The 25,370-nt window shown below is 40.2% G+C and overlaps 7 protein-coding genes and 1 pseudogene across 8 annotated transcripts; 2 read left to right on the forward strand and 6 right to left on the reverse strand.

Moving 5' to 3' along the window:
- The window catches only part of LOC124199241 (putative gustatory receptor 28b), an 86,406-nt gene that overhangs the window by 14,288 nt on the left and 46,748 nt on the right, over window positions 1–25,370 (reverse strand).
- Window positions 4,217–5,401, reverse strand: LOC124200537 (transcription initiation factor TFIID subunit 2-like; the record flags this gene model as incomplete). The annotated part of the gene is made up of 4 exons (XM_046596808.1): window positions 4,217–4,562; window positions 4,628–4,836; window positions 4,898–5,146; window positions 5,213–5,401. Coding segments are annotated over 4 exons (978 nt in total), but the record flags the coding sequence as incomplete, so codon positions are not given.
- LOC124199244 (transcription initiation factor TFIID subunit 2-like) lies at window positions 6,403–7,729 on the reverse strand. The gene is made up of 6 exons (XM_046594989.1): window positions 7,577–7,729; window positions 7,447–7,499; window positions 7,224–7,381; window positions 6,809–7,166; window positions 6,572–6,733; window positions 6,403–6,509 (listed from the first exon to the last, which is right to left on the reverse strand). The coding sequence occupies exons 1-4, from the start codon at window positions 7,695–7,697 to the stop codon at window positions 6,905–6,907; spliced, it is 594 nt and encodes a 197-aa protein (XP_046450945.1). The 5' UTR covers window positions 7,698–7,729; the 3' UTR covers window positions 6,403–6,509; window positions 6,572–6,733; window positions 6,809–6,904.
- LOC124199243 lies at window positions 7,922–9,146 on the reverse strand. Its single transcript, XM_046594988.1, has 2 exons — window positions 9,043–9,146; window positions 7,922–8,986 (listed from the first exon to the last, which is right to left on the reverse strand). The coding sequence occupies exons 1-2, from the start codon at window positions 9,109–9,111 to the stop codon at window positions 8,324–8,326; spliced, it is 732 nt and encodes a 243-aa protein (XP_046450944.1). The 5' UTR covers window positions 9,112–9,146; the 3' UTR covers window positions 7,922–8,323.
- Window positions 13,808–15,604, forward strand: LOC124199242 (replication factor A protein 1-like). 2 transcript variants are annotated; one of them, XM_046594985.1, is made up of 7 exons: window positions 13,808–14,047; window positions 14,122–14,275; window positions 14,451–14,558; window positions 14,624–14,714; window positions 14,778–14,881; window positions 14,951–15,109; window positions 15,185–15,604. In XM_046594985.1, exons 1-7 carry the CDS (start codon window positions 13,905–13,907, stop codon window positions 15,242–15,244), a joined length of 819 nt encoding a protein of 272 aa, XP_046450941.1. In that variant the 5' UTR covers window positions 13,808–13,904; the 3' UTR covers window positions 15,245–15,604. The 2 variants fall into 2 exon arrangements, with proteins under 2 accessions (XP_046450941.1, XP_046450942.1); XM_046594986.1 differs by having other exon boundaries at window positions 13,845–14,047; window positions 14,951–15,100; window positions 15,185–15,406.
- LOC124199240 lies at window positions 15,742–17,845 on the forward strand. The gene is made up of 3 exons (XM_046594982.1): window positions 15,742–15,968; window positions 16,041–16,869; window positions 16,946–17,845. Exons 2-3 carry the CDS (start codon window positions 16,061–16,063, stop codon window positions 17,742–17,744), a joined length of 1,608 nt encoding a protein of 535 aa, XP_046450938.1. The 5' UTR covers window positions 15,742–15,968; window positions 16,041–16,060; the 3' UTR covers window positions 17,745–17,845.
- Window positions 18,018–20,341, reverse strand: LOC124200538 (annotated as a pseudogene).
- On the reverse strand, window positions 20,389–22,176 carry LOC124199245. 2 transcript variants are annotated; one of them, XM_046594990.1, is made up of 10 exons: window positions 22,127–22,176; window positions 21,894–21,941; window positions 21,786–21,835; window positions 21,539–21,616; window positions 21,357–21,471; window positions 21,176–21,292; window positions 20,997–21,111; window positions 20,823–20,919; window positions 20,569–20,759; window positions 20,389–20,498 (listed from the first exon to the last, which is right to left on the reverse strand). In XM_046594990.1, the coding sequence occupies exons 6-10, from the start codon at window positions 21,265–21,267 to the stop codon at window positions 20,406–20,408; spliced, it is 588 nt and encodes a 195-aa protein (XP_046450946.1). In that variant the 5' UTR covers window positions 21,268–21,292; window positions 21,357–21,471; window positions 21,539–21,616; window positions 21,786–21,835; window positions 21,894–21,941; window positions 22,127–22,176; the 3' UTR covers window positions 20,389–20,405. The 2 variants fall into 2 exon arrangements, with proteins under 2 accessions (XP_046450946.1, XP_046450947.1); XM_046594991.1 differs by having other exon boundaries at window positions 20,389–20,493; window positions 21,176–21,471.

The following is a 25,370-nucleotide window of genomic DNA, read 5'->3' on the forward strand; positions in this document are numbered from 1 at the left end:
CAAAGAAAAAAGGAGAATAATCCTGTCAATTCAACCAGCGATGAATCCTTAACATCTTCAACTGTGATCGATGAACAAGAAGAATTTGAATCAGTTCAATACAATCAAGAGGTAAGAAACTACATCATATTTCTATCAGAGATAAGGAGATGGGACACTGCCGTGTTGTATTTGTGGAAAATGTGTGTTTTATAGCTAATCAATGGGAACGGTCCAAAACCTTTGTCATCAAATCAAATTGAAAAGACTCAGAAGAAGGGAACGGTCCAACTAAATTTCTCATTCCGGTCCCTTTACAATTGTGAAGTCAGGCTGTTTAAGAGAATTTCAGTTGGACCGTTCCCTAATAATAATTTAACTTGTTGAAGTAATTATATCTTCTTTTTGAAGAAGACATTGACTGTATCATTGGGAACGGTCCCACTTCAACCCTTTGCATCAGGAATATGTTTGAAGTGACTCAATATAAGGGAACAGTCCAAATAAATTTCTCATTCGCAGTACTTTTATAGTATTGAAGTCATGGACTGTGAATGAAGAATTTAGTTGGACCGTTCCCTTCTTCTGAGTTAAGGTTTCCCTTACTTCAACAAGTTAAATTATTATTAGGGAACGGTCCAACTGAAATTCTCCTAAACAGCCTGACTTCACAATTGTAAAAGGACTGAAATGAGAAATTTAGTTGGACCGTTCCCTTCTTCTGAGTCTTTTCAATTTGATTTGATGAAAAAGGTTTGAGTTGGACCGTTCCCATTGACCCCCATAACATAATCACATAACATACAAATTTTCCTTCTTGATTATTATTACCTTACAAAAATATCAATATCTATGAGCAAAAAACAATAGTTAATATATCAGGTGTCCCATCTCCTTATCTCTGATTTCTATGTAAAAGGCAGAATTTATAAATTTTCTTTCTATTATTCTAAAAACAATAGCAAAACCAACGCGGAAGACCATCTAACGGTTGCTATCTTTTCGCAAAAACACATCCGCTGTACGAAACACACCAAATGCGTCTACGATCGAAGACAAAGGTACCAATTTTGCCTTACGTTCCAAAACCTCCTCCAGCAAAACCAGCTACATTAACAGACGCATGGAAGAAACAAGCAAAGACATTTGCGCGATATTTCCTCGTTCTTTTTCGACCATGGAATTTCGTAGGTTTACAAGGCAGTCTTCCAGGATCATTAACGTGGAAAAGCTTTTGCGAATTCATAAGGAAGCTGGAGGATGGAAGTGACGGATCTGGCCCATCCTTCCTTGATGTTGTAAGGATGCGATGGATAATAAACACGGGACAAGGTTTGCGCACTAGTGGCAACGATCGGGCAGCTGTCCAAATGTTTGGTAGAAGAGACGCAACAGTATGGGGTGTTGCAGATGGCACATCATTGCCATTAGAAACAAGGGAAAGAACGGAATATGAAAAAGACGAAGAAAATGATGAAGATTCAGCTGCATTAGCACAACTCACTATCGATGTTCTTCGAGCAGAAGCCGCAACAGGGGAACAAATGGGAAAGCCGTATTCCAAAGAAGATCAGTACCTTGAAGCTACTTTGACTGCTTTAACAAGCATCATGGGAAGCGCTGAAAATCCAGAAGTCTTGACACCACTTCCCTTGGATGAAGCCAACTCAATGGTGCATTCACAGCCGGAATTGGAACCTGACATCGCTGAAGTCATCACCAGATTAAGCCCTAAATACCATGAAGATGATCCAGTCGATGATACTGAAGACACAGACAATCTTTTTAAAGGCAATCAAGAACGAAATGATGCGAATCAACCAGATGTGGATCCCAGTATGTTAAATAATAACCAAATGGCAGTCCTACAGCAATGCACAACATACTTCCAGGTAGGATCAACAAAAGAATAGGGTCTGAACCACAAAAAAAATTTAAAAAAAAGAACTACATTAAAATTAAGAGAAAAAGAAACAAGAAATATCTTCCAATCAATGTGTATGGGAAACCATTAAGTAAAAAACAAAAGAATTTTTTTTTCGATGCACACATTGATTTGAAGATATTTCTCTTTTTCATTTCTCCTAGTTTTAGCACAAGTTATCAACAGAACAGAAGTTAAACAAGGCTTCACATGAGTTGCAATTTGAATAGACTAACCCAATAGCCCTTTAACAATAATAATTTATATGTTGCGAGTAAGCAGGTATTAAAGTGCATTTTCCATTGTATCATTTAAAAAACTTAGGCGAAAAGAGATTCCGATGAGCAGAGATCACCAGAGCCGGAAACCATCCAGTTACTTGTACATGGAGGACCTGGTACTGGTAAATCATATCTGACAAGTTGTATCCATAAAAAAGCAAGAGATATGGGCTATTACGTGGCTTGTATGGCTCCTACAGGAATAGCAGCAAGCAACCTTCCCGGAGGACGCACCATTCACAACCAGTTTGGGTTTTCAATAACCGATACAAAACGGGATCTTTTCTTGACGGACTTGTCCGCTGATTTGATAAATGGCTTGCATTTGCGGTTCCAATCAGAAAAATTAATTTTGATAATTATTGATGAAATATCTTACATCTCCCCCGAGGTGCTGGGTCAAATCGACAATAGGTTACGTCAACTAATGGGAAAACCGGAGTGCCCCTTTGGAGGAATTTCTGTTTTGTTGATGGGTGATTTTTTTCAATTGCCTCCAGTTGGAACACGCTACACGCTGTTTGAAGCCTGCAATAAAATGTTTTCTGAAGAAATTGAATTGGAGGAATCTTCCGGACCGAGGACAAGAGGGACAGTTCTCTTCAGCAAATTTAAGAAATTTGAGCTTCTACAACAAATGAGAGCAGCTCTTGACGTCAATCACACAGATATGCTCAACCAAATGCGGATTCCTCGACCTGGTAAGCCAAGAATTAATGCTGCGCAAATCGAAAAATTGAAATTTCTAACATTTGATGATATTAAAGAAGATAATCAATGGCTATGGGCGCCTATTGTTGTCACAACTAACAAAGAACGTCTAGTTATCAACAATTTTCAATCATCAAACTGGGCAAAGTATCACTGTTGTCCTCGATTCGTTTGGGAAATACCACTGAGTGGACAGTTGGCCCAAAGTGTACGAACACCTGCACAACGATACATTTACAACCATTTTAAAGAATTCATAGGCTGTTTCGTAGCTGGTGCCCCAGGGTATCTGACGGAAAACATCAATCCTGCACTTGGCCTTTCAAATGGAACTCAAATCAAATATCACTCTCTAACTCTGGACCCATCAGAAGACATGCAGCGAATTATTGAACTGATAACTACAAATACGGGAAGTGACATAAAGCTGCAATACCCCCCTATCTACATTCATGTCGAGGTACCAGGTGCTGATCCACTTCAATTTAGAGGAAAATCTATTATCCCAAACAAAGTTGTCATACCAGTCCTCCTAAGAAAAAAATCTGAAGAGAAGAAAGTTTATTTTCCCTTTCGAGAACAACCGGTGATATTAAAAATGAAGCCACACGCTGTAGAATTCGGATTCGCTGTAACAATTCACAAGATGCAGGGTCAAACTTGCGAAAGACTTATCCTTGATTTAAACAAACGTCCATTTTCTCCTCAGATAGAGTTTCATGGACTGTACGTAGCTTTATCAAGAGTGAAACAAAGCAGATATCTTCGACTCCTACCGCTTCAGCCATTAGAACCAAATTTGAATTACTTGTTTAATTTAAAGCCGCCACTTGCTCTAACAAATTGGTTTCAAGGTTTTAACACAGACGGAATATGGACGGGGAAAAAAGTGAAAGATACTGAGACACAAAAACCAATTTCGCGAAAAAAAAATTATTCACTTAAGAGAAAAAGATCCGAGTCCAAATGATGCCCACCGAGTACCCACCCCCTTCCCCTGCTGAGAACTACTATTTTCTTTACTGATGTCCAAAGATGATATATCATAGATGTCATCGTTTTCAATTTTTCATTCCTCTCTTGGTCAAAATGTAACCTAACGACATGTGGGTGAACGAAATGTAACAGGCCTAGTGCGATGAGGTGATGTAATCATGTAAAGAGCAAAATTCAATAAAAAAAAATAATAATAAAATAAAGAGTATGGGGCTATGACTTTTAAATAATTAAATAATAATACAACAATAATGTGACGTAAATTAAAAATAAAATAATTGCAGAAGTAGGACTAGTACTAGTAGCGACATGCTAGTAGGTCTACAGAAATGTAATGAACTTACATGAACATCCTAGTATAGTGCTTAGTTAATGGCCATGTAATGGTGTAGTTCCAAATGTGAATTTGAAAGCTTACCGTTAGCAGTGAAGAATCAAATGTACAGTGGGCAAAGGTCTGTGAAAAACTTCCGTCAAACGGAAGTTCCATGTTCATGATGGATAAAGTTGAAAAGGAACTGAGTTTGCAGGACTCAATTTGCAAGGTGTGACGGAAAGTGCCGTCGAGTTCCTGCAATGCCATGACCAGAGGCCCGACGTAACGACGTAGACCTCGCGCCGGCTGAGCTCCGCTAGCCGCATCCTGTCGAATCTCCAACTCGACCGTGTTCCTGCACTCACCAAAATAAGTCAAAATCCACATCAAGATTCCAGGATGTGATTAATGATTACTAACCTTTTTCGATTGAAAACAAAACTGAGCTGAAATCGAGCATGGCCTCCTTGGCGGACCCAGGTGTCGACAAAAACGCCAATGTCTTTGCCCGTCACAGTGAAAATAGCCTTGGCAAAAGTGGCGGTCGATATCAACATGGCGCCCCATTGGTTGGCTTGGCATTTCTGCTGCGACGCTTGAACCGCAAGTGAGAGCTGCTTATTAAACACCTAATGGAAGCAAAAATTTCATTAGTACACAAAATAGTTAAAGAGAATTTTTATAACAAACCTGGATCAAAAGTGGTTGACCGATTCGCAACTCCAGCATCCGCAAAACCAGGTGAGCCTTCTTCCGCATCATTCTGGCGTGTCGTGGAGTTACTGTGTGGGCTGAATGGGGCCAAAAGTGAAACGAATCTGGACTGCGGATGGGCTGCTGGCCGCCTCCTGATGTAGGAACAGCACTACCAGGCGGTTTACTGGCATCTAGAATAATTCCACCAACTTCTTCCTCGTATTTGATTACTTCATCCAGCTCCTACAAATAATTGTATTGAAGACATTTTAGTTTGAGCATGGGCTTTATAAGACAAAATCAGCAAACCTGGTGAATCCAATGTCGGTATTCATTGTTTCCAAAGAGTTTCTTGAAATGAAGTCCGGATAAATAGGACGAAATGCCTTGCGTAAGCCAAGCATCATTCCAACCCTGGCGGGAAATAAAGCACGTGTAAAACTGTTCGGCTACGGAAATAGAAATCACGTTTCGCGAGGCGTACGTCTGCTCCAGGTTTAGTAGGTCGGAGCAGCGTAATTAGTAGCATAATTCTCAAATGCATTGGGGGTGTAGTACTTGGAGACCCCGGTGCAGTAGCTGGGGCTAGCGTAGGCTGTAGTGTAAAACGCCGGGGCACGGTGGTTTAGTAATCAGGAACCTCTGTTTGATGGTAGCTTGGAGCAGAGTAATATTTGGTTTCCTCGGGGTAGTAGACCTGGGCAGCATACGTGGTTGGATAATGTTTGACCTTGTCGGGGTAGTACTTGGGGCTTCGCCGCTTCGGTGTAGTAGCTAGGTGTAGCGCAGGCCGTGGTGTAGTAAACTGGAGCATCAGTGTGGCATACGGTTCAACGAAGTACGAAGGAGCAGCCACTGTGTACTCCGCTGCCTTGCTGGTGTAGTACTCCGCTGCCTTGCTGGTGTAGTACTCCGCTGCCTTGCTGGTGTAGTACTCGGCTGCCTTGCTGGTGTAGTACTCCGCTGCCTTGCTGGTGTAGTACTCCGCTGCCTTGCTGGTGTAGTACTCCGCTGCCTTGGTGGTGTAGTACTCGGGCAGTGTGGGTAGCAGTGCAGTACTTGAGCGCTTCGGTGTTGTAGTAATAATGGGCCTCGGTGTAGAACTTGGGAGCCTTGGTGGTGTAGCTTGGGACAGAATAAGACTTCGGGGCGTCGGTGTAGTAGCTAGGGCCAGCGTAAGTAGTGGAATAATACTCCTTTGCCTTAGTGGTGTAGTAATTGAGGGCCTCGGTCTTTAAGTAGGTTGTTGTGTAGTAATGCGGCGGTGTTGCGGTTTGCTACTCACCATTCTCAGGGGACATTGTTACACCAGTGGTCGACCCAGCCATCAACGATGCACCGCCATACCTATAAAATAAAGAGTTTGAAAATTAATTTTTAATAAAACTGGTCATAACTAGAAACGATAGCATTGATTGTTGCCCCGAAATAAAAGTGAATATTTACGAGTTTTGCAAAACGAATATGGATATAGGGTACCAAGTAGCTCTTCGTAGAACTCAAAAGTTGTGTACGTAACGAGCTGTTGAACGCAGAAAAGGCATCAGCGGAGGAAGGCAAAAATGAGTCAATTCTTGCATGTACGGATCCATAAATTTCAAATGGTCTGATACAAAAATTTAAGTTAAATTAGATTACAGAAATTTTCTAACATTTCATTTAAATTACCCAAACGCCAAGTCCGATATTAGGTGCCGCAGTCGGCATGTAAAGTAAGTAGTGAAATGTTTTCCGTCGAAGGTCATGGGTGTAGACTACCTCCGTCAAGTCACCACACGAGATGGCAGTCATGGAAGCATCTACAGTGAACTCGAGTTTCCACGTACAAACCTAGCGTTCAGAATGTATCACGATAAAGAAATATGCTAACAATCGAAAAAAACAAGAAATTATTTACGTTCTGACCTCTGAATACGAATCGATGCTAGGAAACCACAATCGTGCTGAATTTTCCCAGCCACAAGAAAACATATGGGCGCATCGCTATGATAGATTATTATTTTAGGTACATGAATTTGCAATACAAAATTTTGAATACACACCTCTGCTAAAGTCCCTTCTCCAGCAGGCACAACAAAATGAAGCCCACCTGCAGGTTAATTGTTGCAGAGAAAATTCAATACCAATTCTTAATGAACGGCCCTCTGTCATCAGATGCTGTGCTTCTGGAGGTATTCTGATAACAAGTTCACCCAAATTTGCATCAGGATCAGTGGAAGATACCGCTTCCTGATGTGCTGGTGTGAAAGCATCAAGACTTTTTCTACAACAATATGAACATTATAGCACATTAAACAGGGTGATGTGAGTCCAGACTTACGTGGAGGAATCTGAGCAGATTTCTTGGGTTGGATCAAAATATTGAAACTGTACTTCCACATTATCGTTCAGGGTGATTTTATATATTCTGCATTGTTTTGCATTCAGAAAGACTTGTCGGAATTCTTTCTGGGGCAATAATGTCAACTCCACAAATTCCTACAATCAAGAGTCTGAATTAGTAAGGTGTAGGTGGTTGAAACAGAAAGATTGATTCATCGTACAATAACACTCTTTGTTTGAAGATTGATTCCAGTTAAGCTCAATATTGGATGAGCTGCAAAATGAGAATTATGTTAGAACTTAAATTCACCTAAAAAGTAATCTTTATTTAACAACAGTATCAGAATATACCTAATTTGTATGGTCTTTGAGGAATAGTAGGTCCTGTAATTCTGATGGAACTCGAGTTGGACACATCATTGTCTCTTTCGGGCACCTTATCTCGCTTTATCTTGGGTATTTTCTTATCCATTTTTCATTGAAATTTTCCAACTTATTCGACGAGTCTAATTTGTTTCCCATAAAATCAAACAGCACTAGCGATTTCACAAAAATAAATCAAACAGCAATAGCGATTTCAGAAGAAAAATGATTTCCACAATGGAAAACAGTAGGCCGAGATTTACTAGATAATAGGCTGTGTTTATACAGCACGGCCTTATAGCAATGCGTCAGAACCATCTAACGGCAGTTTAATAAAACACGAAAACACAAATTCGAGTTTATAATTGTGATTTCGTCGCAATATAACAATCTAAATGCGACGGCTCCATGTAAAACCTTGTCTTGCACAAGATGATCGTAATTTCCTAATTGTTTAACTCTAAGAATAAAAACGTATAAGACATTAATGACTAAACTTTTTATTAATTTTATTATTTCAATAAACCCGTAAAGCTTTTTCATACTTTTGTTATTAGCATTATATTATCAGCAGGTGGGGTGGGGAGGGGGTACACGGAAGGCATCAGTTATAATCAGATCTCTTTCTCTTAAGTGAAAATTGATGTTTTTTTTTGCGAAAGGTAATACCTTGTTCATGAAGTCTTTGTTCTTGACTGAAATGTTCATATTGTACCAGCAGATGCACAGATAATCTTAAAACATCTCTTGCATCCATGTCTTGATGGACAGTTCAATTGGGGGTATTAGTCTTCGCTTGTATTGCAACGTGATGAGTCTGTTACTGTTATCTCGCAAGGGAATTGGTAATCTTGAAATGTTTCTCATAGAGAGAGAATCAATTTGCTGTGCTGTAAATCCAGATGGAATTCTGTATGTACGAACACCTTTGCCATCTTGAAATGGTTCGATTTGGCAGCAGGACAATTCGGACTCTATGGGCTGTGGGAGACGCATCCGACAACTTTCTTTCCTTTGTATACCTGCCTTGCACGTTTGGGAATGGCCATGAATATTGCAACCAATCACAGTCTTCTGAACATCTTCGTAAAATTCGTCTGGTTGTCGGGTAGAGGGACGAGCTGATGATAGTGCATGTCTCGGAGGTACAATGCCTTCAGCTTTATGCAGAAGATGCTCGACGTGAAATTCAGCTTCCACTTCACATTTAACGATGCTGTCTAAAGCTTTTGCAACTGCTGTTGTTAGCGCTTTGTAAGATGCCCAACGTTGAAAGAGATGAGCTGGTATGCCGCCCAAATGTACAACATGCAAATGCATAGATTCTCTCGCTTGATCCTCATCGCAACCAAAGAGGGTGATCGGCACGCCAAAAACTCCTGGCCATGTATTTGACAGCTAATTGAAAATTTTTATTATAATCCTGGTGAAATTAATAGGATAAAACAATATACCAATGAAAGTTTCTTGAGTAATTTTTTTGATGCATTGGCTTCCCATGAATAGCGTTGTTGAGTTGCCATTTTAATTCCCACACAGTCCAGGGTTACAACTTTCCCAACCTGAGATATAAAGCAGATTGTTGGGAATTTATTGCATCCCAACAGTGATCGACATTATTGCTATTGTTAATTCTGTGTAATTTGTAGGGACCTCAACAGAGGGCCCCAATTTTACCCTCTCTTCCCATTCAATCTATTGTTCCCTACCCTACTCAACCCTAAACCAACTATTGAAATACCAAAATGCTGTATTATACGGCAGTGTGAAATATAAGGACGAACTAGCAACAACAAAGGTGTCATCTCTTATCTCAATCTTGGAAGTTGAACGGTCGACACCGCCAACAAGAGTTCCATTTCCAACATGGTCCTTCGAACTGGAGTTTTCTCCAACCAGTGTTAAGTTAGTTTCGCTCTATCACACTCAAATCTTTCTCTCGTTATCTCCTTTTGCTTAATCATTGCCGCCATTTATCAAAGAAAATTGTGTTTAATTATGGCAGGTCAGTCATTTATTAGAATCTTTTTCTCTCTCTCTGAGTTTAACTTGTTCTCAGGGGTCTAGTAAGCAAATAGATCCCTCTAAACAGTAAATTATTTTTCTTCTCTCTCTTGAATTAAAGCTAAAATATTTCCTCAAAGTTTCTTAAAATTAAAATAGGATTCCTAAATCATTTTTGAAGGGGGATTTCTTTTTTTGTCACGTAAATTATCATCGCCTAAGTTGATTATTCTCTCTTCCCTTTCAACAAATTTTTTTTTTTTGGGGGGATATTGCTTTCCAATATCTAAGATTGGGCAAACTTGGGAACTTCCCTACCTCTTTAACGTGTTCACCTCGTGTGAGCCTTAGGTTAAATTCCCTCTCTATCTCTTGATACGCCTCCCGGCATTGTAAAAACGAATCTCAGCTGATTGGGTTCACTGCCCGTTCTTTAAAAATGGGATAACGCGGGAATCTCTTTCCTTTCAAGAATTTTTTTTTGGGGGGGCTTGCTTCCCTACCTCTTAGATTGGGAAAACGCGGGAACTTCTCTAACCCTTCAATGAGTTCGCCTCGTGTGAGCCCCAGGGTGAAAAGACTTAAATAAATTATCGCTCTCTTTGCTATGGCCTTAGACCATTTCCCGAAAACAAATCTCTCTCATTTTTTGAATTAATTTGCATTGTTTGTTATTCAATCATTTGGGTAAATCTCTCTCTGTCTCAGAAGGCACAACGATCTCTCTAAATACGACAGAAAAATATTCTCTTTTTTGGGGGGCTAGGCCGGTTTCCCCTTTAAACTGGAAAAAACGCGGGAAAATTCTCTACCCTTTCAACGCGTTCGCCTCGTGTGCGCCTTAGGGTGATTAAAACTTGAATTTTTTTTCTCTCTCTCTATTTACAAAGGCCTTCCGCCATTTCGAAACAAATCTCGCGCTCTTACGCTCTTGCATTTTTTGTTTGCTTAAAGGGAAATCTTTCTCTTTTTCTGAGAAGGCACAAAGCGCCCTCTGAGCACAAAATTGGGAATTAGAAACCGCCGTCTTGCGGCAAAAACTCTTTAAATTCTCTTTCCTAAAAATTGTTATTATGCCGTTTGTGGGATTGTAAGGAGCTAGAAAATTACCCTAGCTCCAAAATCATTCAGTTTTTGCAGATATCTTCACATAAAGGAATTCAAAGAAAGTGGAAAAGACAGCAGAATTTAATTCGGCACCACGAATCTCCGAAGACCGAGCAGAACAACAAACAAAAAGGCTAATCAACTTAATCAAAACATTAATTTAAACTAATTATCTTCTTTTCGTACTCTCAGCAGCTCCTTAGGAGCCACCTCCAACTCACAATGGCTCCAAATTACGCAAGAACTTTAATTAAAAAGCATATCACCCGTATCATTAACCTCGTCGAAACGTACAAATCAACAGAAATGACGTTGGAAGCGTTTATCGAAGTCGAAAAATTAGAAAAAAAGCTAGATGGATTCTACAAAACTTATGAGATATTCTCAAAAAGGGTCCAGGCTGAAATGTACAAAGAAGGCGAAGACCAAGAAGAGATCAATGCAGACATCGACACCATGTACCAAACAATGGACGATGTTATTGTCGCCAAAATTCACATCTTAAAGAAAAAACGAAGAGAATGGTTAGACAAACTCGAAAAGGAAGCAGATGACGAAGAATGGGAGAAGGACAGAGAAAGAATGCTCCAAATTCTCCAACATCAGGCAGCAACCCAGGCAGCAAACCAGGCAGCAACCCAAGCACAACTCAATCGGGACATAATCAGTCAGGTGATCGCAGCCATCTCAACAGCCTTTTCAGTGCCCGTCGCTCCAGGAGATGTCAACTTATCACCAACAGCTTCTCAGGAGCCAGCTTCTCAAACAAATCCAGTAATAGAGTCAATTCTCAAAACCCTCTCAACATCTCAATTTGCAGCAGTATTAGTGCCAAACCCAACTCCACTAGAAGTGTCGTCGCTTACGACAACAAGCTGTAGTTTTCAAAACACCCCTTCATACCAGTCAAAAGAAAATATCCAGACGGAAGAAAAAGAGACTGGAACGGCCAGTCTCCCTCACCCACCGAAAAAAGGAGACTCACTCTCGGATTCTCCGGATGGGCCAGACGGATATCCCGACAAAAAAAGGTTTGAAAGGAACGAAATAAAAGAAAATAATTCCTTTGTTTCAAAGTTAGAAAACTCAGCAAATCTGGAAGGAGCAGAAAAAATCCCATCATCGAACGCGAAAAGTTGCTACAGCGACCAAAACGTCAAATCAGCCCAGTCAAAAGAAGTCCCGATGGAAAAGGAGCCTGGAACAGCCAGTCTCCAACAACGACCAAAAAAAGGGCTATCAATCTCAGATATTCCGGTCAAATCCAGTGGAAACAAAGACGAAAAAAGGTTTGAAGACGAGCTGAAAGCAACTAACCTCAAATTTGCAAACTTAGATGGTGTAGATGCAGTGGAGTCCAAAAATCTCTTGAGCTCCTCTAGCAACGAAAAAACTGCTTGCACACTCATTATTCAAGAAGCTCCAGCTACTCCGGCAGAAGCTCCTCGTCCTCTCATTATTCTAGAAGCTCCAGCTACTCCGGCAGAAGCTCCTGGTACTCTCAATCTTCAAAAAGCTCCAGCCAATCCGGCAGAAGCTCCTCACTCTCTTAGTCATCAAGAAACTCCTACTTATCAAGCAGAAGTTCCTGACACATTCAATTGTCTAAAAACTAAAGATTCAATTATTAGGATTCCGCCAGCCGGCTCCAAAGAAAAGGATATTCCTACCTTTCTTTTTTTCCCCTCGGGAAGGCCAGCTGCATCGCTGGAAACACTTAACTCTTTTCCGAGTCAACTTAAACAAACCAACTTCTCTTCTTCTGGAAATTTATCATCGTCGCCAGAAATCCAGGAAGCTTCGAAAGAAAATCCTCAAGAAGCCGCTGCATTTGTCAATTCAACAAACGTAGAAAGCAACCAAGAAATCATTCCGAAGTTCAGATCGCCGTGCAGTCAAGCAGCAATTCTTCCGGAATTGGCCAATCAACAAAACTCAATGAAACGGAAGCGCTTGGAGCCAGTAAAACCAGCTCCTAAACGCATCTCAAGGTTACCAAGTATAGAAGAACATCTCATCAACCAGTTGCTGTTCTCTTATTCGTTAACCCAGGTACCAAACAAAATCGTTTCACATCTACTAAAAAATATTCTTGTGTTAAAGGACATTGAAGAAGATTCCAACACACACCAATCGGTATGGGATCCTGGTGGCAAACTTCCAAAGAGTCAGCCAACTCTCAATCGGAATCAAATGGAATGGACAATTAACTGAATCCGTAGCCAGTCAACGAAACAGCTCCTCTTAATCCAGGCCATCCATCTTCAACCGCATTTTCAGATCTCCAATCCAACGGATATCAAGTCGATCAGGATGTCGAGCCAATTGAACGGGCTCTACTGGGGAGTGTGTTGGGAATTTATTGCATCCCAACAGTGATCGACATTATTGCTATTGTTAATTCTGTGTAATTTGTAGGGACCTCAACAGAGGGCCCCAATTTTACCCTCTCTTCCCATTCAATCTATTGTTCCCTACCCTACTCAACCCTAAACCAACTATTGAAATACCAAAATGCTGTATTATACGGCAGTGTGAAATATAAGGACGAACTAGCAACAACAAAGGTGTCATCTCTTATCTCAATCTTGGAAGTTGAACGGTCGACACCGCCAACAAGAGTTCCATTTCCAACACAGATTATGACTTTAGATGTCAAACATTAATGATCACAACAGACAGAGACTATATAAGCAACTAACTTCCAACGATACATCATACAAACAGTGTGAGCAATATGACCATCCATCAACATCCAACGATACATCATACAATTGCTATACACTAACCTTAAGTTTGTTGTAGTATAGATCACACAGTGTTGATCCCCATACTACTATGCGGATACATGAGGTTGAATCCATGCTTCGAGTTCGCCTGCAAATTGATAATGACGTAAAAAAATTTCTAGTCGTTATTCGTGAAGTAAACTTACACTGAACGTCATGTGAATAATACTTTTCGCAGGCCATTCTCAATTTACTTATGTATCACAGATGTCATCGTCTTCATTCCTCTCTTGGCGAAATTGTAACCTAACGACATCTGGGTGAAAGAAATGTAACAGGCCTTATACTATAGCAATTGTAATTTTGAGAATAGGCCTGCAAAAAGTATTATTCACATGACGTTCAGTTTAAGTTTACTTCATGACTAGAATTTTTTTAAACGTCATTATCAATTTGCAGGTGAACTCGAAGCAACCATGGCTACACCGGGAACTCCTTCACCCAAAAAGTACCAATCTAAACTTAGTTTGCATCGAGAAAGAACCGGAATTGATTCACCAAAAAAAAAACTTCTAACTGAATTCGTCAAGATCGCCGACCTGACTGTTGGACTCCAAAAGTAAGTGTCTTAATAGTCTATTGAATATCAAGTGTGCTTATAAAACACTTTAGTAATGTTTTCTTTTTCTATAGTGCCAAAATTAAGGGTCGTGTCATTTCAAGGACGCAACAAATCCATACAGCTCATGGAGTTATGTTTTCAGCTGTCATTATGGATTCAACCTCATGCATCCGCATAGTAGGATGGGGAACAACTCTGTGTGATCTATACTACAACAAACTTAAGGTAAGTTTATAGAAATTGTATGATGTATCGTTGGATTTTGGATGGTCATATTGACTCAGACTGTTTGTATGATGTATCGTTGGAAGTTGGATGGATATATTGTCTCAGTCTGTAGTGATCAACTGGTCGTGTTAATGTTTTGACATCTAAAGTCATAATCTGCTTTATATCTCAGGTTGGGAAAGTTGTAACCCTGGACAGTGTCGGAATCAAAATTGCAGCCCAACGATCCTATTCATGGGTAGACCATCTATCCCAAATCACACTCAACAAACTTTCATTGGTATATTGGTTCTCATCTTATTTTTTTAACAGATTTTTAGTAACAATTGTCTTTTCATTATCAAGGTTGATGAATCAGAAGATTCTGCAGACATGCCACGACATAACCTGACATTCACGAAATTAGAAAAATGCGTGGATTCAGGAAAAGTTGTAGGTAAGTTCATGTGCACCTATATTGCCGTAAAAGGCTACTTTTAAAAAATATATTTCATTTCAGATGTCATTGGTGTTGTCTATGAAATTGGAGAAGTCATCACGATCAAAACTGCCAAACAGTCCTGTAAAAGGGAAATCACAATACTAGACCAATGGAACAAAATGGTAAGTGCCACTCATTATCAATTAGACAAGTAATTAATAAGTGGTCCTAATAATATTTCTTTTATACAGGCAACAATAACAATGTGGAATGAGACTGCCGAGAAATTCATCATAGACATTTCCAGCTTGGATAACGCCATTGTTGCATTTGGAGGTGTTAAGGTTTCTGCATTCGCACGCGATAGTGGAGAAATATTCCTAGACTCCTTCGATGATTCGGTAATCATGGTAAGTTTAAACTCAATAAGATTTCTCCAGCAGTTTTTTTCATCGGGATTTTTTTTTCTTGTGTTTTCTCTTTAGATCAACCCGGATATACCTGATGAAAGGGAGCTGAGGGAGTGGCTTAAAGACAATCAGTAAACAAATCCTTTTTTCTGATTGTCTGAAGATCTTAATTACTTGACGTCCTTAAACATCGACTGCAGCTAATTGCCTCCATCTTTTTTCTCGAATTGTTGCCTCCATCTGTTTCCCTGAATTGTTGCCTTGCCTCAAACTTTTTTCCTAAAATATGGCTACGATCTTGTATCCTGAACTGTTGCCTCGATGTTGTAACCTCAACTGTTGCCTTTTTACCTCAGCCCTTGTGATGGAGAAATTGGGCCACTCGCCACTGTCTGAGTTTAACTCAAGAATTTACATTGTTTATTATTTTATTTCGTAAATGATACAGAAAAAAAATCAAGGAAATTACAATAAACAAAAATTACGAAATTCCTACATTTTAATTGTTTTGAAAATACAAGCAAAAGCTTTTAACAATATCTTGCCCGTTAATACCCGAGGGCGAACCTGGAAGGGTCTTGTTTAATAATGTTTTTCGAGATTGTTTGTGTTGTGCACCGGCACAATGATACCTGGCAACGTCGAAAGGGAAAGAGGATGAGAGAGGAGAGTAGCAGACGACGGCTGGGCGAGAGCAAGAACCTAAGCAAGAATCACGTTTTCTCTCGTTCTGATCTATATATAATTCTGTCTGCCGTGTTCACGTCCCGTGAAATAGAACTTGTTTCTCGTCTCACCGTTTAATTTCTTCTCTGTGACGCGTGTAGTTCACAGTTTGTTATTCCGTTCTCATCTATTGGTAAGTCGATTAATGTATTTTTTTTGGCAATTGTGGAAGTACATAACACAATGTATTTTTGTTAATCACTAGTGTCGTGTAAATACGTCACCATGGCTTATTCTGCGCCGATGATTGTGCCGTATCAATGGATCTTGAACATCGACGAAAATGAACCGAAAACAATTGCCTCGAAAATGATTTTGTTTCGGGGCGAACGAGTTTTCCGTGTGGGTTTGAAGAACTGCGCCCCATCGCCCATTTTATTTTTCATGGCTGCTGATCTCAACAGAATTGGAATGAGAGTGGAAGATGTCATGTACGGAGTCGAAGATGCCGACACCTGTCCAGCAAAGATGACGCAAATGAAGAGAGAAGACAAAATTGGAATTGACGGAAGTCTGCAGCTATTCACGATTCATCTTGACAAAATGGTCACCGGACAGCGGACATATGCGTTTCGCATTTGCATAGGAGGAAGCGTTTCCGGCTATTTTTATCGTCTGTCTGATCGTCTTAGCAAGGATCAATTATGGGCTGCCAAGGAAAATCCAAATCTGGCGGACGTTGAATTCATTGTGAAAGGCAAGAAGCTATTGGCGAACAAAGCCATTTTGGCAGCGCGTAGTCCCGTGTTTGCAGCCGAATTTGACAAGGTGCAACCGATAAAATACGTTCCTCATCAAATCCGAATCGACGGAGTGGAACCCTCAACTGTGGAGAATTTCTTGCACTTCATCTACACGGGTGAATCAATGTCATCACTAGAAAATGAACAACTGCTCATGTTGGCTGAAAAGTACAGACTAACAATTCTGACTAGTTTGTGCAAAGTCGCACTAAAGAAAATTGAGACGAAACAAATGACAGACTTCATGATGTGTTTGAATTTAAACGCTGAAAACCCTCCTTCCCAAATCAGGTAATATATTCTATTACATTTAGGAAGACTAAAATTATATTGAATTAATTGATTTTTTTTTTAAATTCTCGTTTAGGCCGGAAAAAGACACGGAAATATTTTTTGATCGAACGACGTCCACTTTTAGATGCGCTTTGGAGTTTTTGGGAAATGAACGTGGAAAATCAAAATGTTTGATGCACTATCATTATGAAGATATTTTTGTCGTTTACATCACTGGATCCGAGCATATTCATGTGATTCATTTATCATGCGCTAAGCATCGCAGCTTCGGCTTGAAAGTCGAGGATATTTATTGCGGCATGCAGGGATACAACTATCGGTTAAAAATGGAATCGAAAAAATTTAAAAACAACGAAGAATTACTTTTACGCTTCACCCTCCGATTGGAACCGGGTATTTCTTCCAGACACATCTATGAATTCAACTTCGACATCAAAACGGTCGGTACGATCGGCAACTATTACTACGAGATGATGGACTACGCTTGGCCGACAGATTTATGGGCTGCCGCATCAAACCAGAAATTGACGGATGTGGAAATATTTGTTGGGACAGTTAAAGTGATGGAAGCTCATCGGATTATCCTATCCGCTCGCAGTCCTGTTCTGAATATCGTGTTGAACAAGGTCAGCAACGCAACGAAATCTATCGTTTACTTTAGCGAGGAATTCGATGTCAATACTGTGACACTTTTCTTGCAATTCCTGTACTCTGGTTCGTTGGAGACATCCGCCAGCAAGGACACCAACTACAAGCAGCTTCTCGAGTTGGCCACAATGTACGAAGTGGAAACGTTGAAAAACTTTTGTCTAGTGGCCAGCGCTGTTCCTCCGGATGTTGAAGATCTCACCAGCTCTCTGCTGGAACTCTAGTTGAATTGAGTTATTGACATTGCCAGCTTTGTACAACAGCTTTTGTGTATCTTTGTCGTGGTAGTAATTGTTTTCAATACAGAATTTTTTCTATTTTTCAATTTTCGTCTTCACAATCCCTTTTAACACCAATTCTTATCTCATTTCTTATCATAAAAGTGTTCGCTAAATTCCATGGTTTAACTGTTAAAAAAGTTGAGTGAACATAAATTCAGATTAATTGTTACTCGCTAATAGTCGTGTAACGGTAAAAAATATCAAAGACGGTTTATACCTCGTACCAATCCAGCCTTTATTGTCGGCCAACAAATATCAACACAATTATAATATTGAAAATTAGAATTTAACTTGAGAGGGTGGAAACATTGAAAGTTGAACGATATTCCTACACAAAATGAATTATTCTTCTGATTGACTCTTCGACGGAGTTTCAGTGGTGGCGTGGCAATCTGAAATCAATGATGCGTTGCTCTTGATGAAGTTGATCAGTCCATTAGTAGACGAATCGTGAGAAGAGATCTCGCCTGATATTAAAATTAATTTAAAAATCTATCCAATTTGGAGACTATAGTGAACGATCCTTTGATGTGTCTTACCTGATCCTTCCAACTCTGGCTCAATCGCCTTAGCTAATTGCTTACCAAGCTCAGCACTGAAATAAATGAAAAGCAATTACATTATCGGCCTATTAAGTTAACTGAAAAAAAGAGCAGCTTCTTACCCCCATTGATCGAAAGAGTTGATGTCCCAAATAATTCCTTGGACAAAGATTTTCATCTCGTACATGGCTGAAAAGAACAAGAAACAATAGAGAATTTAAAGGCCGTGAAACAAAAGTCCTAGACATGTTCACGTTTTACCAATGAGAGCACCAAGGGTGAAAGGAGTGACTTTATGCACCACGATAGAGTTGGTCGGTCGGTTGCCTTCGAAGACTTTGTGAGGTAAGATCTTGCGCACGTCATCTGGAAAAAAAAAATCAATAAAATTTACAGTCAATTTCGTTTCGTAAGGAGAACAATTTCATCAGTCTTATCAGATGTAAAATAATTGCAAAGTGAAAAAGCTTCCGGGCCCCGAGAGACCACTACGGGAAATAATTTCTTTGCACGTCGCGAAATTTCGATTACCTTCGCCCATTCCGGATTTCAAAAGTTCGGCTTTGGCCTCGTCAGATTGATTTGCCTTTCATGAGAGCTTTCGTCTGGGCCAAGAAATTAGCCATCAAGAGTTTGTGATGGATTTTGTCGCGGATCGGGTAAAGCGACTGAGCTAGAGCGATGAAATCAGCCGGAATCAACCTATTCATCAAATAACAAAGGTCACGAAAGAAATCAATCACGAAATCAAAACAATAAATTACGCACCGAGTTCCCTGGTGAATCAATTGGTAGAAAGCATGTCGTCCGTTAATTCCCGGCTCTCCCCACACGACTGGGCCGATAGCATACTCAACACGTCGTCCACTTCGGGTAACATACCTTTAAAGATCAGTCGTAAACAAAAAAAGAAATTGAAAGAAACGTGAAAACAATAAGTGTTGAATGAAGAAGGCCTTACTTTCCGTTCGATTCCATGTCACCTTGCTGGAAGTAAGCCGCAAATCGATGGAGATATTGATCGTAGGGCAATAAAGCGTGTGTTTCGGCACCATAAAATTCGCCGTAGGCCTACAGCACTCCCGAGTAGCGCCAAAATAACCGGAACCTAGAGCCAAATCTACTCATTAATGACACGCCAATAAAACAATGGCAAGACGCAAGTAATTACGTTCTGTTCCAATGGAGATTCGCAGAAATGTTGATCCATAAAATAAGCACCGTCTAGCAACTTTTCGAAATTCTCAAAGCTAATGCTCAAAGCGATCGACAAACCTTGAATTAAAATTTAAAGAGTTAACACACCTTAACCTTATTAATACAATGCGAATAAACATTACCAATGGCAGACCACAACGAGTAACGTCCACCAACCCAATCCCAGAATCCGAACATGTTCTTTTCGTTGATTCCGAAATCGCGGACTTTTGTGGCATTTGTAGACAAGGCGACAAAATGTTTAGCGACAACCAATTCCTTTTAAAATAAATAACGGGATAAATTAGCACGTGATTTCGGTTGTATAGTACGTCAAGTTGTTTAATATTACTCACGTTTTTGGCTTTCTCTAGGAACCAAGCTTTGGCTGATTCGGCGTTGGTGATGGTTTCCTGGGTGGTGAAAGTCTTGGAAGCGATGATGAACACAGTTGTTTCCGGGGTAAAACGCTATAAGAAACGACGCCAGTAAAGCGGTGATCAGCAAAATGTTGTTCCCTTTATTAAATAAGAATAATAATTAGTTAACTTGTTATTCTTATAGTACAATGTCCTTTAATTACCATTAAATCTGAGCGATGGCATTCGTCCGACAACGACCGCTCGCTCAACTGATGATGGAATTGATTTCCTTCCTGCTGGATAGGATCCAAAACGGCGCCGAATATTTGATTCAACCAGTGTCCAACTGCGGATGAAACGTAAGGAGCGATCTGCCCATCTGTTGCAAGATTTTCACGGTCAATTTCTGTCGTATACAAAATTACCTTTAGCCTATCATTAACACTCAACCTGCTATTTGTAGGGGCCCCTCAGCGTCATTGCACAATGGATTGGACGAACTTTCAAAGTATTGAGAAAATTTCAGCCCCGAATAGATCATTGAGCCAACTCCAAATACTGGAGAAGTTATAACCTACTACTTCTATAACCCTATGTTATAGAATTGATAATAATTTTGGTAATTAGTGCTGCTGGCGGGTCTTATTGAAAATGTTTTCATGTTACCGATGGCTCCCATGCGGAGGTAAAAGGATCCGTGATTTGTATTTCGTCTGGGATCGAGTTGTTTGCTGCAGTCACCCGGAGTTGATTGGTCATGATATCCTCCATGGATAAAACTCGATTTTCTTCAAAGGCGCAATCGTCCTCAGCTTTTGTTTCGGGTGTCTTGTGACGCAGTGCCAGTTGATGCCAACCTGAATGGAATAGTACAAATAGAGCACAAAGTTTACGAAGGACTATTAGCCGTATCTTTTTACTTTTTTTCCACGTGAACGAGTTGAATTGGGTTTGCAAGAGGACGTAAATGTAACCGAAGAAACCAATAGACACAAAGTAGAGATAAGCGTAGAAGCCCTGTGGGGAAAAACAATGCAATCTGGATTATTATCTGTGTGAATGATAATCATTTAATTCCGGATGCTTGTACGTACCTCGTAGTAGTGAGATGGGATCTTGATGGAAATGACTTGAGAAGTAGGAAAGGCCACGCCCATAACTACCAAAATAATTCCGTAGAGAGCACTAAGCATGTCCACAGTAGCCGGCCTGGTATTATTGTTTTCATTTGTTCAATTTTTTCCCAATCAAAAGTTGAACACGATTGACTTACTTGCCGTGTTCTTTCCATAATTTGATGGCTTTCTCCGAGGGATTGTGTGGATGATGTGGTCCACTGTTTTGGCCAGTGCTAAACGACGGCATCAGTGACCTCCGGTTATCGATTGCACTGGCAATGATGGCTGGTTAGTTGCCAAAGTAATTTGATTTTCGTTTCGCAAATTTTGACCTACTGCTCCAATTGGATTCAGTTCACCCGCAAATTTGGCGGGTTTCAAAAGAGATTGCTGAACATCCTTTTTCGCTTCTTCTCCAACCGTTGATGAGCCGCTTATGTCCAGCTCTCCACTTTATTTAATTATTTGTAATTAATACTGTTCGTATTTGCATAGGAATTGGTCATATGTTTTAATACCTTTCTGGTGACTCGGCTGTCGCCGGGGCTTTCACTGATTTTGATTCATTCAATTAGGTTGCCTAGTCCAACAGTTACCTAGGATAGTTAATAAGGGAAAATGTTAGAACAAAATCAACGGTAACATAAAAGAATATTGATTTACGGGATAAAATATTAAAAAACCCATTGTAAACATAATGATCTGCCAATAATTTGTTCATCACAAGGAAGCATAATATTTAGTTAACATAAAAAATTATTTTACCTGATAGCCAAAATCACATGTTAACTCATGTCTGCGGGATGAGCCATTACCTAGAAAAGAATGAGCAATTAAATAAAGTGTGTGGATGAAATTAATATTAAAACTTACAAATTTATGAATTCAATTCATTGTTGATCACTTTATGAATAAAAGCATCTGTGGAATATTGAAAAAAAAATTTAACCATTTCTAGACCAAGAGGAAACATTAGTAATCGTTTTAATTGGCTAGTGTTCAGTAGACAAATAGGTCAACAAGGTTGTTCAGTATAGCGTATAATAAAGCATCACGACACTACCACATAAACAAATAAATGGAATCAATTCGAGTAAAAACATTACCATTCCATCACGTGGAGCCATAGAAAAGAGTCAAATGCCATCTTTTCCCATGGCCTACTCTATGGTTAAGGCCTGTAGACTTGTATCCACTGCCATGAAGGCGAGAGGCGTGGCCAAATTCCCTAGCCCTGTCCCTGTGAGAGCCAATCAGGCGAAAAATGGAGGTTACAACTTCGCCATCTGGTGTTTTAAGATGTAAATTTCGTTGTAAACTAAATAACAAATTGTTAGATGCCACGAAATGCGTTTTTCCTACTAAGTTCAACTGCAGATGTTGAGGAAAACGACTAAATAGGGTAAAAAAGACATTTGCATAATTCCAGCAAAATTTTTCGAATAAATTATTCCGTGAAACACAACCTTTGTTATAAACTGCAAATTAAAAAGTTACCTCCCAACCAAGAATTGAACGCCGTGCCGTGGTGTGGTAGCTGACTACGCTATCCATACGGCTACCATTGCTATGAAAAAATACGTAGAAAAATTTATTATATCAAGCTACCTAACCATTCTAACGAGATAGCAGTATTGAACGACAGATGGCGAAGTTGTAACCTCCATTTTTCGTCTGATTGGCTCTTGCCCGGGGAAAGGTCGAAAGGATAGGGAATTTGGCAGATCCTCTCGCCTTCATGGGGCAGGATTCAAGTTTACAGGCCTTAACCATTAAGTAGGCCATGCTTTTCCCAGTAGAACGTCGATGCTTCACGCTACCAACAGCTGTCAACACTCAACACATTCAGAAAAGTCTTTTTTCATGGACTTGTGCGTCTTCTGCTGCTTCGTCAGCTGAGTCCGAAGGGCGTTTAGGGTTTCTAAAATGTGGAAACCAAACGTGGAAAGCCATGCAACTACAACGAAAACCTCCATGCGTAACTGTAGTAGAAGTATTTGGGACTGAAAACTGAAAGCTTTTTTGAAAGTTCCTTTAATTACGTGAAATAGGTAGTGCTTATCAATGTCATAGTGATTCAAAGAAAATAAACCCATACAAAATTCCTTAACATTCCTTCCGGATTCCGGATAGAAAGCGCTGTATAATACATTAGATATATATACATTTAAAATAATTATTTCGCTAAACGTGCTTTGATTATTTTCTACACTTTTTAGTGTTCTTTGCTTCGACAACAAATTCGCCAATTTTTAGTACACAAAACTTGGCTCTCTGCATTGACTTTTTGGCGTTTTGGTCATTCCGCTTTTTAGTTGCCCAGAAAACACGCAAATTAGAAAGTGACGACGTATGAAAGAATAATAACCAGCAGAGGATAACAAATGTGTCTGGTGCGTGTGTAAAGAAACACTGCCCCCTCCCCCCCCCCAACCCACCCTATATCATATGCTCTGTTGGATGTTACTATACACATCGCTCTATCCGTCAACCAACCGCCCGAAATAATCCCCAACGTGTCGAAGGGGGAAACATTCAGCTAATAATGTCCATATAAGGAGCTCTTATTTAAAATACAATCGCTTTCGATCTGTAATACTAGACATTAGACACTTAGGTATTAGCTCCTTGCTTAATGTAGCACGTAATTAAAAAAGACGGGATCGTACGTCGAGCTGTTAATAGAAGCGATTTGGGCCATTTCCTTGACAGCTGCGATAACGTTTCAATTAGATCCACCATGATGAGAGCGCCAGCCGTAAACCACACAGACCGTTCCGCCAGAAATGGTCACCACGGGGACATAGACCAGCAGATAAACAATCCAATTGCCAATTTGCTCACTTCCGCTTCTGCCCCGTCATCACCAACAATTTATTATTTGCCACTAATTACGAAAATGTGATCACCGTCTCGTCTCGTCGTGTTTTGTGTCTCGTGTCCCTTCATAGAATGGAATTTGTTTAATGTAAGGGCTTGGCAACTTCGGACGTTAGCCAACTGTATATCGTGGTAGCATATGTGTTATTGTGCCCTTCCTTCCGTGACCGCCAGATGGCATGCGGCTCACAAGCCATCGGAAGCAACGGGCCCAAAAGAAGGGTAGTCTCGTTTCGGCTTAGCTTGTAGACGGAAGCTTGTTTATTTCGCTGAAAACATTAAGTTAATTACGCCATTCCAGCAGACTGGACATTTTAGCAGACTGGAGTTGTTGTTGAATCCTCATCGACATCAAACGATATGTCTACTACATCAAAATCATCTATAATTAACAAAAAGAAACAAAAAATATTTTATTAAACAAAATCATACGGCGGAATAAAAAATGAGATACATTTTTTCACCTTCTCTTGTAAAATCTATAATCTCCTCCAGAAATTTCACATCGTCTTCAGGATATTGTGCTCCTATTCCGTTAAACGCAGGATCAACATCACCCAGAAAATCTATAAATTCAGAAAAATGATCTAAATTCCTTTCCAGCATATCCAAAAATTCATCAATGAAGTGCGAGGAGTCCATGTCTTGTTCTGTCGAGCTCTCAAATTCAAATGGCCATCCATTCCAAAGCAATCCATTCCAATCCTTTTGGCCCACCTTCTTTCCACCTAACTCGTCGCTTCCTATATCCTCCCCATCCTCATTTTTACTTGGGATTCAAATGGACAGTGAAGGTAACGGTATCTTTGGTCTTCATCGTTACTTTTGAATTCACAAATGTATGCCCCATCTTCCAGGCCTGCTCATCAATAAAATCGCGAATCACTTCGAACCTGGGGTCCAACCCTGGCTGAACATTGGTTGCAGCCCCCTCTGGGGGAGCACCGGCCTCCTCTAAGAGTCTCTCCACAAGATCTCCGAAACCGGGTCTCATGAGACATTCCTTCCCTAATTCTGACGCAAGACTCTCCGATTTGAACCAAGGAGAGTCCTTTCTCTCTTCTTTCCGCAATGTTCGGATGGCCCAATCCCCATCTTTCAATACCAAATCAAATTTGAACTCATCGTTCAATCCATAAAGACCCTTCAATTCACCCATCATATAAAACACTTTGGCTCTCTCAACCTTCTGGTACACCCCAATGCTCTTGAGATGGAGCATAGCAATCTTCGTGGCTCGGAACAGCTGATGAAGACTCAGAACTGCCTGCCACGTGATCATGCGGGCCATCAGGTGGACGGTTACAACGGGTTAAACCCGCCCTCCCCACCCGTTCTCCATCTGCTGTGAGGTTAAATACATCATATGCACAAAATAAGCCACGTGCCTTAACTCCCCTCACGCTTTCCACCCTCTTATTGAAAACTCGGCCATCACACAAAAAAAGTCACACTCGTAAAATTATATCC

The sequence above is a fragment of the Daphnia pulex genome, chromosome 8 (assembly GCF_021134715.1).
Source record: "Daphnia pulex isolate KAP4 chromosome 8, ASM2113471v1".
NCBI classification, from domain to species: domain Eukaryota; kingdom Metazoa; phylum Arthropoda; class Branchiopoda; order Diplostraca; family Daphniidae; genus Daphnia; species Daphnia pulex.